This window comes from Chaetura pelagica, unplaced genomic scaffold (genome assembly GCF_000747805.2).
Source record: "Chaetura pelagica isolate M959 unplaced genomic scaffold, ChaPel_1.0 scaffold112, whole genome shotgun sequence".
Taxonomy (NCBI): domain Eukaryota; kingdom Metazoa; phylum Chordata; class Aves; order Apodiformes; family Apodidae; genus Chaetura; species Chaetura pelagica.
Window position 1 is genome coordinate 3313830 of NW_009952798.1, and position 14024 is coordinate 3327853.

At 48.7% G+C, this 14024-nt stretch overlaps 1 protein-coding gene across 1 annotated transcript in view; it reads right to left on the reverse strand.

Moving 5' to 3' along the window:
• CDH23 (cadherin-related 23) overlaps positions 1–14024 on the reverse strand; it is a 188905-nt gene that overhangs the window by 109425 nt on the left and 65456 nt on the right. The window contains exons 6-7 of the mRNA XM_009994895.1: positions 6168–6362; positions 3233–3361 (exon numbers count right to left, since the gene is read on the reverse strand). Of these exons, the coding sequence (XP_009993197.1) occupies positions 3233–3361; positions 6168–6362 (324 nt within the window). The remainder of the gene's footprint in view (positions 1–3232; positions 3362–6167; positions 6363–14024) is intronic.

Genomic DNA, 14024 nt, shown 5'->3' on the forward strand with positions numbered 1-14024 from the left:
CCTCTAGGGAAGGAGGAAGAAGGTTTAGAAAAGCAATAATCTGGGAAAGCCTATGCTTCACCAAAAAAAAGGTAAAGAAAATAAAGAATGGCACATTATCCAAACAAAATCTGAGGGTTTTTTGAAGAGGGGCAGGGGTAAATCAATCCCTTTTTTAATAAAATCCTAAGCTTTTAATAAAGTGTTCACACTGATGGGCTGGAAATATTGTAAGAAAGAATTAACTCGGAGCTATTGAGACTCTAGGGCAAAAATAGCACTGATTCTACATTATTTCTTTAACCCAAGGAGTTTTTTTTAAGGGGAAGGGGGTGGTGCTGAAGAATTAAAACTGTTTTCATGACATTGGAGAAGTGCCTGGGCCATGCTATTGCAGGGGAATGCAACTGCTGGTCTTGGGCTTTGTCTCTCCACGTAGCTCCCTGAGAGGTAAAGCACAATTTCATACGTCTCCCCTTATCTCTTGGTGAGTAGATTCCTCCTCTTTCACCCAAAAAGTGAAGCTGCAATCCTTCCTGGGCCATGCACCAGCTGAGGTCCAAAAGCAGGACCTGAGCAGAACCTCAGCATCTCAGCAAGGGGAAGTAGCCCCTTCTCCTCCAACCCTTATCCACTTCTCTGGAGAACCTCAACAACACTGTCCATTCTACAGACACCCAGAAAGACTCTGGAAATGAAAGGTAGCTATGCTACCTTGGGTGCACTTGGGTGCTCTGGGAGAGGCATCTCAGGGGTGGTGGGATGATCAACAGCATCAAGAAAGAACGTGCAGCAACTCCAGGCTCAGCCACGTCCTGCTGCATCCTCACCCTTTGCCTGATGAGAAATTGCTTTCTTCTGAGTGTCCAAAGAAACATGTGCCCCAAATGCTTCCAAATTTTGCTACCAGATCCCAGGCTGAGAAAAATAAGAGCTTTAGCAGCACTCCTCTCCCCTCTCCTGCCCCTCCACCCCTTTTTCCTTCTTCTCCTCTTACAGGATTAGGGACTTGAAAGGCAAAGCACAGCCCAGAGTGGCAGGGGGGGGGGGGGGGGGGGGGGGGAAAAACCTCTGGGGGTTTTTTTTTTTTTTTTTTTTTTTTTTTTTTTTTTTTTTTTTTTTTTTTTGAAAAAAAATAAAAAAAATCCTATTTCTCACTTCTTAATTCCAGTCAATTCCAGGCAAAGGGCTGATAGAGATCTGTTTGTGGTAAATTTGCTGCAGTTTATCCACTCTTTTCACCTTCTATCGGCTCTTCACTGACGGGCTGGCTGACATGCTGTTACTCGAGTGAGGAAATTAAAATTTGATGCAATAATCCCAACTAAGAAGGATTTTATTAGGCAATGTATACACTTTAGATGAGGTATTCTGGCTTGATACATTGATAGAGGAACACAGACACGTTGCACGTCGCAGATAAAAAGAGAGGCAGGAGTGACGGAGGACGGGAGTGTGGAGCTGCAGCAAGGCTCTGCTCTGGAGATTTGGGGCTAAGGTGGGATGTCCTGGCTATCTTGGCTTGCTGGGCCAGGTGGTGGGGCAAACATCAGCCACAACAGCCTGTTGGCTTGGGCTGGCAGCCTGCTTTGGGATGGAATTTGGCTGAGCCCAGAGCCCTCACCCGAATTTGCCGTTACCCTTTTGGTAACTGAGCCATTCCATTCTGCAGTCATCATCCTCACTGTGTCTCTGGTGACACCTCTCCACCTTGGATGTCTCAATGCCTTTGGAGATATTACCACGGAGCCAAGAGAATTTCAAAAAAATCTCTGAAGCCATCAGAAAAGTGCTAACAGTGTGGTGAGCACACCTTCAGGCATTCCCTGCTGCAGGTCATGCAGTGATGATTTGCAGCTTTGCCTCCTGCCAACAGTGGAAGCTCTGGGAATGACTGCCATGGGTGCATCCACAAAAAGATGCACTCCAACCTCAACACGTACCATTCATTTGAAAGAGATCCCCTTTCCTGAGCACTTCACTCCATGAAGGTGATGCAGTCTATAATTTTGGATATTCATGGGATTTTCCATTTCTATAATTTCACCTAAAGTTTCCCCCCCACACACACAGTTAAGGATGATGTAAGAAGTGTTTTTTCTCTTCCCTGCAGCTCACCAGAGCAGCAGCCCTCAATCTCAACAGCACTGAACCTTTCACTTCATGAAAGTAATGCCTGAAGCCATTTGTGGGCCACCTTCAGGTAGTGTGACAGTGGGATTTGTGACAGGAGGATTTGCAGCCCTATTGATCCAGCACTCCCTGTGCCATCAGAGCCAGCAGTTTGCTCCCAAGTGAACCAAAAAAAGGCATCAGCTGAAGCTATTGCTCCATGGCTGGAGCCATCAGGCATTTTGGATCCAGTGCACCAGAGATACTACAGGATGCACGTGAAGTGTGGATGCCCACCATGCCACGGGTTTAGGACAGAAGGAGTTTCCATCCGTATACAAAACAAAGCCACAGGGATGCCTTGGGAAGATGGATGCTGCTGGGTGGTCTGAAGGTCCTGAGCACCCCTCATTGGGAGCAAAGCCAACAGCTCCCAAAGCTGAATGTTCCAGCCACACTCCCCCTCATCTTCTGGGAGGGGAGGAACAAAAAAGCAGCCCTGCTGTATTTAGAGCCTGGGAGACGTTTTCCACAAAGGGCGCATTTGCTGACAAACCGAGTTTTCAGAAGAACTGAAATGATTGGATCAATTTGGCAAAACCTGGAGGGGGGGGGGGGGAATAACTAAAAGGCGGAAAAGAAGTGCTGAAATGGCTGATGATTCTGGCATTTTCAAAACTGCCTCATTTCAGGAACGTTTACATTTTTTCTTCAAGTTTTCTCTCAGAAATGGCATGCACAGGGGGAGGAAATGGGGTGAGTGTGTGTTAAGAACAACAGAAAACCTTCTCAAAATTTAGGGAAAATCTTGAGGAAAACATCTTACATGGCCTGTCAGGCTTCCTAAACCTCCCTGCTTATGCTTCTTTAAAAAAAAACAAACCACAAACAAGCAGGGCAAATTGTTTTGGAGCTGGCTTGAGACATGTTCTTCCAGAAAGGGAAAGGTTTGCCTTCTCTTTGGATGCCATTTGAAGCTCATGAGCAATGCAAACCTGTGATGGAAGGAAGGATGCCCAAATATCTCTGCAAAGAGGAGGTTTTCCTCCAGCTTTTTTAAGATTCCTTGTGCTTTCTGTCCCTCACTTTCCCCCCAGCAACACCACAGTCATGGACATGAGAGGGAAGCAGCAGCTCTTACCGGAGGTGAGTTCTCGTAGATGTTGGTGCTGTAGGGCAGGTTGATGAAGATGGGGTCCATGTCCTGCACATCTGTGATGATGATTGCCAGGTTAGCCAGAGTGGAGAGTGGCTTGTGTTTATCTTGGTCCTTGAAAAAAGCAAGAGTTGGGGAGAGAGAAAGGATGTCTATCAGAAAAAAACCCAGAATTATTCAACAGTGTTAAATCTCCTGCAGTTGTAGCTGGGTCAAAATTTCTGACTAGTCCAGACAGTCATTTCTTTTTCAAGCTACCTGCTGGAATGATTGTCCACTGCACCCCCCCTGAACTGATACACAATACACATTTCATTCCAGCATTAGAGCCCTTTAAGATAAAGCAGGAAGCAATTTAGTTTTCATCTCTTTTTTGGGGGGGTGGAAAAGAAGCATCTACTCCAAAATAGAAATTCCCCCCTAATGCAGAGACAGCCTCGGGCAGCTCCACATGGTGAGACCCAGATGTGGTTGCCAGCAGACTCTTCTGCCAGCACATCACAGCAGAGCATCTCATCCCCCCCCAAGCACTGATGCCTCTTAACAGCCTGGGCTCCATCAACTGGAACAGGACAAATTCTACCAGCTCCCTCACCCTTCCACTGCTCCTCATAACCCTGGGTAGGGGAGGGGGGTGGTGTGGCAGTCACAAGCTTTTATCTTTTCTGTGTTTGCTCTTCTGGGCTTTGTCAGAGAGTCCATACAACAAAAAGCTGCTCCTGGTTCTGCCTCAGCAGAGGGGAAACCTGAACCACAGAGTACATCCTCCCAGTAGCAAACTCCTTTCTACTGGATGAGCCACTACTGGAGTGGCCCTTGAACAATGCAATGCTCTGAGCAGGAGAATCATCTCCCTTGCATCCCATCCAAACCCACCAGAATGGAGCAACCAACCCTTTCCCAGAGCAAGCCCCTTTTCCAGCAGCCAGTACAACAGGAGGCCATGCTGCCACCAGCCAGTGCCACAAGTTCTCTTGCTGGAGCCTCCAAAGCAACCCCAGTGCCCTTTGCTAGAAGGACAGGAGCAAAGCAGGGAACACGCAAAGGGAAGGAAATAAATCTCTCCTTACACCCTAATCAAGCATCACAGTGAAAGGCAACCATTAGAGGCTACTGCACACACTTCTGCAAAACGCCTCTGAGCAGCAGCAAGTCCTGATTGCCAGGAGATTGATGTTAATTTAAACCATATTCAACAACACAGCTTGTACATTATCCTCTTAACCTGCAGGCCTCAGCATTTGTGGCCTGGATGGATGCTTATTTCTGACTTGTGCTCTGCTGTTAGTGTTACCAGGCTGAAGTCTTTTGTTTCTTCAGCTCATGCTTTTCCTCTCCCCTTCCTCTCTTAAATTTTGGTGAAAGTCACTACAGGCAGCACTGAGAAAGCAAGCACACTGCAAGTTTCCTCACCCACCACCTCTCATTTTGTCCTTCCCTGCCTGCAGCCCTGGGATGAAACTGCTCCTGCTTTGAACCAAGGCTTCATTCACAGCTGTTCTCACAGATGCACCATCACCTAGTTCCCTCTTGGGGCCATACAAACTCTTCATCAGGCAGGCAAGATGTTGCATTTGCTCTGCCAGCTCCTGCCACACCTGGGGCAGCTCTCACCTTCCTTCCAGGACTGAGCTTTGCCTGGAGTTTCTCATTGCCTTTCTGCTAGAAAATATCCATGCCCAAGCAGAGAAGATATTCCCACAGCTGCAATCAAGCCCAGATACTTAACATTTATGTCTTTGAACTCCTTGAGCTGGAAATCACTAGAAGCCAGGAGTGTATTAGGCAGCAAGTACCGGGTATGTCCCCTTTTTATCTTTGCTGGTAACTGCCCCCAGGCCAAAAGGCAAGATGGAGCTGGATGGACCAAGATAGCATCCTTGAGGAAACTAGAATCGTAGGTGGGAGTGAAAAGCAAGTTTCCATCAGGGCTTGTATTTGGTCTCATGTTTGGTTACCCACCAGATGGCTCAAGAGCATGTCCTGGGAAAGCAAATTGGCAACAGAGACTGGTGAGGACCAAAAAACAGGCAGGATCTCTTACCCCTGGCATATTTGAAATAAAATGAGGCGTGTTTAAAACAATAAAATACATTTAAAAATAGGCTTCTGTGGAAAAATTATACAGCCTCAACTGAGCTGAAAGGTTGAAGTGGTTGCCTGTGGCCCTGCAGTCTGTGAATGCCTGGTCTCCGTGGCCACAGAGAGGGGAGCAGCCTTGCACAGAGCTCCGTGTCCTCCTGACATTCCTGGCTCTGCATCATGACAATAATCTTGATTCAATCACATGCTTCAAGAGCTCTGGCCAGCTGCCTGAAGGGGTTGGGAAGGGCTTTTCCTTCCCCCCCTCCCCGGATGCAGAGTTGGTCAGATGCATTATAGGGTTGAATCTCAGCTTCTTCCTCTGTTGCATCTGAGATGGCATCACTCTGAGTGGCTGCTGGCACCGGGTTCCTCATTCCCACCTCCCTTATTGAGCCCTCACTTAGATTTGACACCAGGAAAGAAGCCACCTGGATGTACCTCTCCCAGAGGTCCCCTCCTGGCAATTTGGACCTTGGTCTCACCTGCCCTGTCCACCCAAATCTGAACTCTTGAGATCTGAACTCAGCTTTTGCTCCGTGAGCCTCAGGGGGTTCCATACAGGGGGATCCACAAGGCACAAGGGATGAGCCTGAAGGGTCTAATGGTCAGTAGGCCCTGTCCTGGCTTTCCTCATCCAGAGAGATGCTCAGCTTCATGCAGAAGTCCCTGCCACACACACGGTCCTTCTGGAGAGGTGCAGCTCTGCCCCATCAGGCACCGCCCCACTCGAACACCTTTTCAGGTCCAAAACAAATGATGTGCCTGAGAAGATGCCTCCGAGCAGGGCAAGAAAATCAGTCAACACCTCCTGTCCTGCAGCCAGCAGAAGACTCACCGTGGCATTGACCTGGAGCTGGTAGGCCTGAGTCACTTCATAGTCCAGCTCCCGGATCACCGACACGATGCCGCGGCCGCTGTCGATGGCAAAGAAATCTGAAGGAGGCTGGAAGGAATAGAGCACACTGCCTCCTGCTCCCTGGTCTGGATCCGTGGCATTCACAATGAAAATGGGAGTGCCCACCGGGGTGTTCTGGGAAGGAATAAACAAGAAATCAACCCACACAGAAGCAAAAATCGTGCACCGACCCCTTTTTCCCATCAAAAGCACGTCAGCAATTTCCTCTGCCCACCAGAAACAACCCAAGAACTTCAGTCCTATAATTTCAGGACATTTCTAAGTTATGCAGCTGTTTTCTTTATGATAGTATTGCAGCAGCTGTAAGAGCTGTTACACACTTATAATAATAGTTATACAGCTGGGGTCAAGATGGCACTTTATCACAAACCCTTATTTTTTCCCCAGACATCACAACTTTCCAGCAAGGAAAAAAAAAAAAAAAAAGACTCTGTTAGCTGAAACTTGTTTTCTGCCCAAAAGCACTTTCATTTTCAACACTGTTTTCACCATAAGGCATGAGCTATAAGAGAGCTGCTCCAAAAAAAAGAGAAAACAGCATTAAATGCAACACAGAACTTTACGTAAAAGTCGAAGTTGTCGTTGCCACAGCAACTACAACCTGGCCCAATTAACAAGAGGCATTAACAGTTAAATCGTCATCAATCTGGAACTAATCTACATGCATAAAATATGCAGCTGAGTGCACAAAATCAGCAATGGCAAATGCAGTTTGGCACTTCTTATTGTTTAACTTCACAGCAGGGAGAACAATTATCCATTTTTGGTGGAACAGCTGCATGTTCCTATGCAAATCTTCAGTGCAGATTCTTAGTCTCTCTAAAGGCAGAAGCACTGACCTCGAGTGAAAAAAAAGGGGACCCAGGCTGCAGGTATCCCCAGAACTTGACTGCTTGGCCACATTCACAGCCAAGGTAAGGGTTGACAAAGAGCTCAGATTTGAAAGGAGGACAGTAAAGGTCAGAAGTGAGATGTGACGGAGGCTGGTTCTGGCCAGTTGGGATAATACGGATTATTTCTGCAAACCTCTTCCCAAGATTCTGCATTTTATTGTTAACTTTGCTCATGTTAAATTTATTCTTCCTCAGCTCATAGAGATGTATCATGAAGTGCTGAGAAGGTGGAAAGGAGACTTGAGAGCTCAGAAGATGGGGCACTGCTGCCAAGTGGAGATCCTCCTGTAAATCCCTGGCCAAAGCTGAGCGAGAAACTGAGTTGTTTTCAGGTTTATTTGGGAACCACAAAGCTTGCAGTGAACCACAGCAAGGGTGTCCCAAACCCATCTCCACTAAAAAACATGAGAAACCAGGGTTCCATGCTTAGAGATCTGATTTAACCTAATACTGGGTGAGGCCACCAGAAAAGAACCAAAGCATGTGGATTTCCCCTATTGAGACCAGCAAAAACCTGCCTTCAGGGTGGTGGAGTTTGCTGTGAGCTCCATCAGAGGGATTGGGGAACCCAAGTCACAGACTATAGCTCACATTCAGGGTCCTGAAAGAGCCCTGAGCTCTCACACCCTCACCCATACACGTCCCTCATACCTCCCACCCAGCATTACAGGGATGCTGCAACACCTCAACTGGCCTCAGGCTCCATCACAACTCCCCTTCCCTTGCTTCAGTGTCACTTCTGCTGAGGTGTAAGAGGTCGTAGTTCCCACGTAGATTTTTAATTTGCTTTCTTTCCCCCCCTTCTAAATCAAGCTGCTAAAGAAAGCCTCACAGAGCACAGCTTGAGGATTATATTTTAAAGCCAGTTCAATGTTGTTTTTTGTTGTTTTTTTTTCTATCAGCAATCATAAAAGCATAAAAGATAAAGCTAGAAGGGACCTCAAAAAAGAAATGTGTCCCTGTGTTACACCTAAATCACTCCCATCCTTACAACTTGCCAGTGGAGACAGTGCAGCCTCCCCAGACCATTTGTCCTAGCCTTTTTCTACCTTTTGCCTCACAACTGCTTGTTTTCTGGCACACTTAACCCCCATCTGCCCTGCAAGCCCTTGACTTTGTGCCAGCACATCAATCCAGTGTTTAGAGAGCTCAAGAACCAGGACTCAGGAGGCTTGTTGGGGTGAAGAAGCCCCTCAGGAGCTTCTCCAAGGTGCTTTCCAAGACACCTGTCAGGCAGGACCAGAGAATGTTCCCAACCTTCTTTGCTCTACCTGCCTCATCCAAGCCAGCATCATCTGGGAGCAGCCCAGAGCAGCCTGCAGCACTTCCAGGCTCAACCCCTGAGCCACATGCTCCAACAATAGTCGTCTTCTCAAATTCCCCTTCCTGAGCCACCGGGGTATCAATGTCAGGAGGAAGAACATCACGAATTAACCATTAATAGGGGGAGGAGGGGAGAGGGCAGCAAAAGAGAAGATACTGGGTTGCCTGGATGAGGTCTGAGGTATATTATCCCCAGGAATAATGACATTCATACGGATAAGGCTGGACTGGATGAATGTGTTTCCTCTTCTTTTTTTTTTAAAGTGCCCCAGCCACTGCTTTTAACATGCAAATCCTCTCTGGTCACCCGTGATTATGGGGCTGGGAGGCTGTGAAAGAGGAGAGCTTGATTTCCCCGGCATTGTGTTTTATACAATAGTCCCCAAAGCAGGCTTTGAAGGGAGTTCATCTCCTTGTCCTTCCCAAGGAGAAGCTGCCTGGAGGGACACGGAGGTCACCAGCTTTGGTGCCATCAGCTCCAGCCCCTGCAGACCCAGCCTGAGCTCTGACTGGGCGATTACTGGGTTTTCATCCTTATTTTGCAGCTTTGCAAACCAGGTCCCTTCCAGCTAAAGCCACACGAATGGAGGGAAATCTCTAACATTGCTCAAAGTGCATCCAGGTCAGTGGGAACATTTCCCTGGCAAATACATGCCCTTATTGCTGTCAGCAGGCAGGTCAAATGATGCAGACTTATAAGAAGTGGCTCTGGGTAATGCCTTTTTTTTTTTTTTCTCCAGCTTAAATTCGAGCAAAAAACCCCAAACCCTGGCAAGACAAAACCAGCTGTGGGATGCAAAACATTTCCTATCTAGAGTCCTCTAGGAAAAGAGCTCCTATTTTCCATGTCTGTGCCCAGGCAGGACACACAAGCATTTCAGACCATCTGCTTTTTAAGTCTGTCTTTAAAATCCTCTTGCTATGTTTGGGCCAAACAGGCTCGAGATATTCCACAGCAAGGAGGTGGACGTCTTTGTTTCTCAAAAGATGCAGCCCAGCATCTAAACAACAGAGCAAAACGTCTCTATGAACTTCAGGGACTGGGGTTGGTGTTTGATGGTAAATACCAGGCAGAGGGCAGGTCCTAGGGAGATGTTGCTGGGAAGCTCTGCCCCAAACCCGCTCCAGACAGACCCTGAGGATTCATCCCATGGATAGGACTTTTCTGCACGTCTCATGTGGCCGTTTCTCATCAGCACACATTATCTGTGGTTATTCTTAGGTCACCAACAGGCAAAACAAAGAAATTCTGGCTTTTCTGTCCAGAAAAAACCAAAATGCAGCCAGGTGACAGCCTTGTGCTGGTGGCAAACAGCTGAGTTTTCCACACAAGTTGCCAAATGTTGTCATTTTTTAAAGCTTTTCGACTCCGCAGCAGCCAGCGAGGAAGTTGAACTCACTACAGACAAAAAGAACTGGTGACAAAACTGTGTCATATCATTAAATCTTTGTTAGGATGCCAGCAGATGTGAGATAAAAATAAACGTGCAGACAGATGCCTCCCGCCAAGCAGGAGAAGGGCAAAGAGGAGCAGGTCCTGCTCCTCACCTGCCTCCAGCACCCCATCCTTCATCTGACAGCTCAGCAGGAGCAGCTCCAACATCCCAGTCCCCTCCAAGAAGCTGGGTGGGCTGGGGGTGACAAGCAGTGAGGCTATTTGGGCCACCCTCATTTGGCAAGAAATGAGTAAGAAAGGTCTAAACTGTTGTAAAAAATTATTCTAAAGAGATGAGGATGTGAGGCTCTGCTGGCCAGAAATACTGGGTGGCAACTGAGTGAGCAGCCCGGGGCTGAGCAAAGCACCAGGAACACCACACCAAGGGACAAGAGGAGGCTGCTCCATTGCAGTGCATCACCAATAAGAAGGACAGAGTGGGATTCAAATCAGGAACAACCCTAAAATCCCTGTCCAAGCACAAAAGGATTTTGGTCCACGAGGAGGTGGTGAGGGAGAGACCAAGACCTTAACTCTCTTTTTGTCAACACAGCAGTACCACAAGGCAATATACATGTTCAGGGGACCAAAACGAAGGTAAATTGATTTTTTTTTCCACCCAAAAGCTCTCAAAGCAATGCCCACCCCAGCAAACAGTTCCCCTTCAACCCTGCACCACCAGGATCAACAGCCACATTCATGCCCTGTGTTAACCCTGACATGCTGACAGCTGGGACACCAAACCTTTAGACAATGTTCTCCACAAAAGAGTGGCTAACAGTCATCAGAAGCAGGCCTTCTTAAAATATTTCTACCATATTATAAAACCTGCTATAAACCACATTAATAATAACACTTCTGATGTCTTCCACTCAAAAAAAAAAAAAAAAAAAAAAAAAAAAAAAAAAAAAAAAAAAAAAAAAAAAAAAAAAAAAAAAAAAAAAGCAGCCATCCAGGGCAGATTATGCCTCCCTGGAGGAGGATGTGCCAGGTTACACAGCCACAGCTGAACAGGAGGGGCACTAGGCAGGACTCCCTAAAAATATCAGGGCATCATCTCCTTTTTCTCTGCCACCAAATCCAAACCCCCAAGGGGTTGCAGAGCCAGCTCTGCTGGGGTGAGGGTTGGCACTGCAGGAGCACCAGTGACCAAAGCAGCAGCAGGACCACGTCAGGACAACGAGGACCAGAGATGGGATGGGTGAGAAGAACTTCAGAGGGGACAATTGTTAAGGCAGACATCAAGCTATGCAAAAAAGCTCTTCTTTCACACGGGGGTTACACAAAAAGACTGTGAGCAGAGAAGCCAGCACCCATGCCATTTCTCCAGGTCCTGAAAGCATGTCAAGCCCTCGGGCTGTCAGCCTGTCTCTGGGAGCAGATTTGCACGGCCCCTTTGAGAGCTTTCCCACCAGAGCCAAACCATTTCACAGGCTGCCAACACCTCAAACATGCCTTGATCCATCAGTCACGTCCAACCAGGCACCCTGCAGACAAAGGACTGGGAGGGGGGAATATGGGGAGCTGATTTTTTTTTTTTTTGCAGCAGGGTCAGAGTCTGGTAGAAGTAAAGGTGGGAGATGAAGCAGAGGAGACCTGGGAGGGAGTTTATCTGGTATTCTCTTCCTTTAAATGCATCCACCTTTCCAACCTACAGACAGGCTGTTACAAGCTTCACTTGGGCACGAGAAAAGCACGATGTCAGGAGAGCCCTGAGATCCTGAAAAGACCCTCTTGTCTCTCTCCCTTTTTCGCTTGCACACAAGCAACTCAATCAGTTCCTTCATTAAATGAGCAGCAGCCTTTGAGAAGCAGGTCCACTGCCCCAGCTGCAGCTCTTCAGGCTTGCACCCACCCTGTGCATGCACCACAATATCTGCACCCCATTATACCAACAGCAATGGGCTCCATCCTTCTCCTGCAGCCAGCAAGGACCAGGCACAAACCCCAGCAGCAGGATTTCCAGGAGAGGGACAGTGTCTGGGAGAAGCCCAGATTTATTCGAGGATGGTTCTTTCAAGCCCAGTTCCTCCATCTCTGCTGGCTGGACCTTTCATCTGAGCTCCCAGGGCAAAGTCACCCAGCAGAGCCCCAGCAGAAGCCGGGAGAGAACGATTAGGATGCGGCTGCACTGATGCAAATGATGTGGCACAAACGGCAGGCAATCTGGCCCAGCAGCTGTCTGAAGGTTGATGGGATGAGAGGAGGAGAGGCAAAGGGACTGGGGGGTGCACAGCCACGGGCACAAGGGCTGGAGCAGCAGCCAGCCTGCTCCCATCTTCCCAGCAGCATCCAAACTGTCTCGCCAGCCCCATTTCAAGCCCTTCCCTTTTCCCCTCCCCACAGCAAGGCGGGAGCTGCCCGCTCCCATCAGGAGATGCTTGGCTGCTTCACACTCCTGTCTTAGCTCAGGTCAACCTATTACTCTTAAATAATTCCCCGCTGCTGCTCCTGGCAGGTCTTTTCTCTCTCCCTGTCTCTCTCCCCTGTGCTAGCAGGGCAGATGAAAGGAGCTCTGTGCCCTGCTAACAGCTGGCTCAGACATTCCTCTGCTCCAGTCAAGGGCACTCCCACCCATCCCATCTCCTCGAAGGGGAGGAAGGGGTGTTTGCTTCCCTTTGCCCAAGGCAAGGCATCTCAGAGTAGCAGAGCTGACACTGAACCCAAGATCTCCTCTGCTATAGCTGAAATCCTGGCTCTCTCCTCCCTGGGCTGCCCACAGCAGATTTAAGTCACCTGTTCCCATCCAGGTCTCATTTGCTGCAGGAGAAAGCTGCAAAGACAGAGCTGGAATAAGTGCCAGCCCCTGTTCTCGACCCTGCTGAGAGGAAAAACCAGTCCCAGGTTTTTTGTTTCCCTCCCCGAGCTCCATCTCAGAAGCTGCCTGACTGCCAGCCTGGGTCCCTTGCTCATGTGCCAGCTCTAAATGCCCACATGGATGTGTGCAGACTTCCAATCCCTGCATTCTTTATTACATTTTTAATTACATTTATTAATTGCATTACTGCCAGTCCAAGCCAAGCAATTTCCAATTTCAAAGTTTGATTTTAAAACCTGACAATTTCCTTTTTTTTTTTTTAAGGAAAAAAACAACCCAACACAACAAACTTTGGTTGCAATTCAGCCCACCTTTCAATCAGCTCTCGTTAGTATGGATCTCTGGTTGCCATCTCTATCAAGTCACCTCCCTCATTATCGGGTGACACTGGCAAACTGCCACCTCAGAGCTATAATTCAATTGAGGGGCTTTTGAAAGCACCATAAACACAGCTGGAAGAGCTGCCTTGGTGGAGCTGGAGACTGAATTGGTGGCTGGAGAACAGCACGTTGGGCTGAGAGCTCTTCTTCAGGGTGGTGGACACATCCTGACCCAAGGCATGGCACTGAAGGAAGGGGCATGGCAAGCAGCAAGCCCATGGGGGTGTTGGCTGGGCTGGCAGGGTGACAGTGCTCAGCAGGCAGAGGGAAACAGCCACCACAGGGGGAAGATGCTCTGGGATCCCACAGGATCAAGCTGCCTCCTGCCTGGAGCTGCCCTGTTTCCCACTGACAATAACCCTGTCCCTGAATCACAGAATCTGAGGGGTTGGGAGGGACCTGGAAAGCTCACCCAGCCCAACCCCCCTGCCAGAGCAGGGGCACCCAGAGCACATCACACAGGAACGTGTCCAGGGGGTTGGAATGTCTCCAGAGAAGGAGACTCCACAGCCTCTCTGGGCAGCCTGTCCCAGGGCTCTGTCACTCTCACAGCAAAGAAGTTCTTCCTGACATTCACATGGAGCCTCCTCTGCTCCAGTTGGCACCCACTGCCCCTTGTCCTAAGCCAGCACGATGTGACAGAGCTTTAATTCCCAGCTTCAGGGGCAAAAGGAGCCATAGACCACAGCAAGGACAGGGTTTAAGCTCACACAGGGGCTGCCCCACGACGTTTCTCATCCCCAGCCCGACCTCCAGAGGCAGGAGTTTGCTTCTCTCCCCCCGCTCTGGACCTTGCCTTCATCTCACTGCTCGGTCCATCCTCAGGCAGCCCTGCCCAACCAGGTGAAGCACCAGGAGGAGAAGAGCAAAGAGAAGAAGGCAAGTTCCACCCAGGCTTTCAATAAGCCCCCCCACCCACACTGCTTC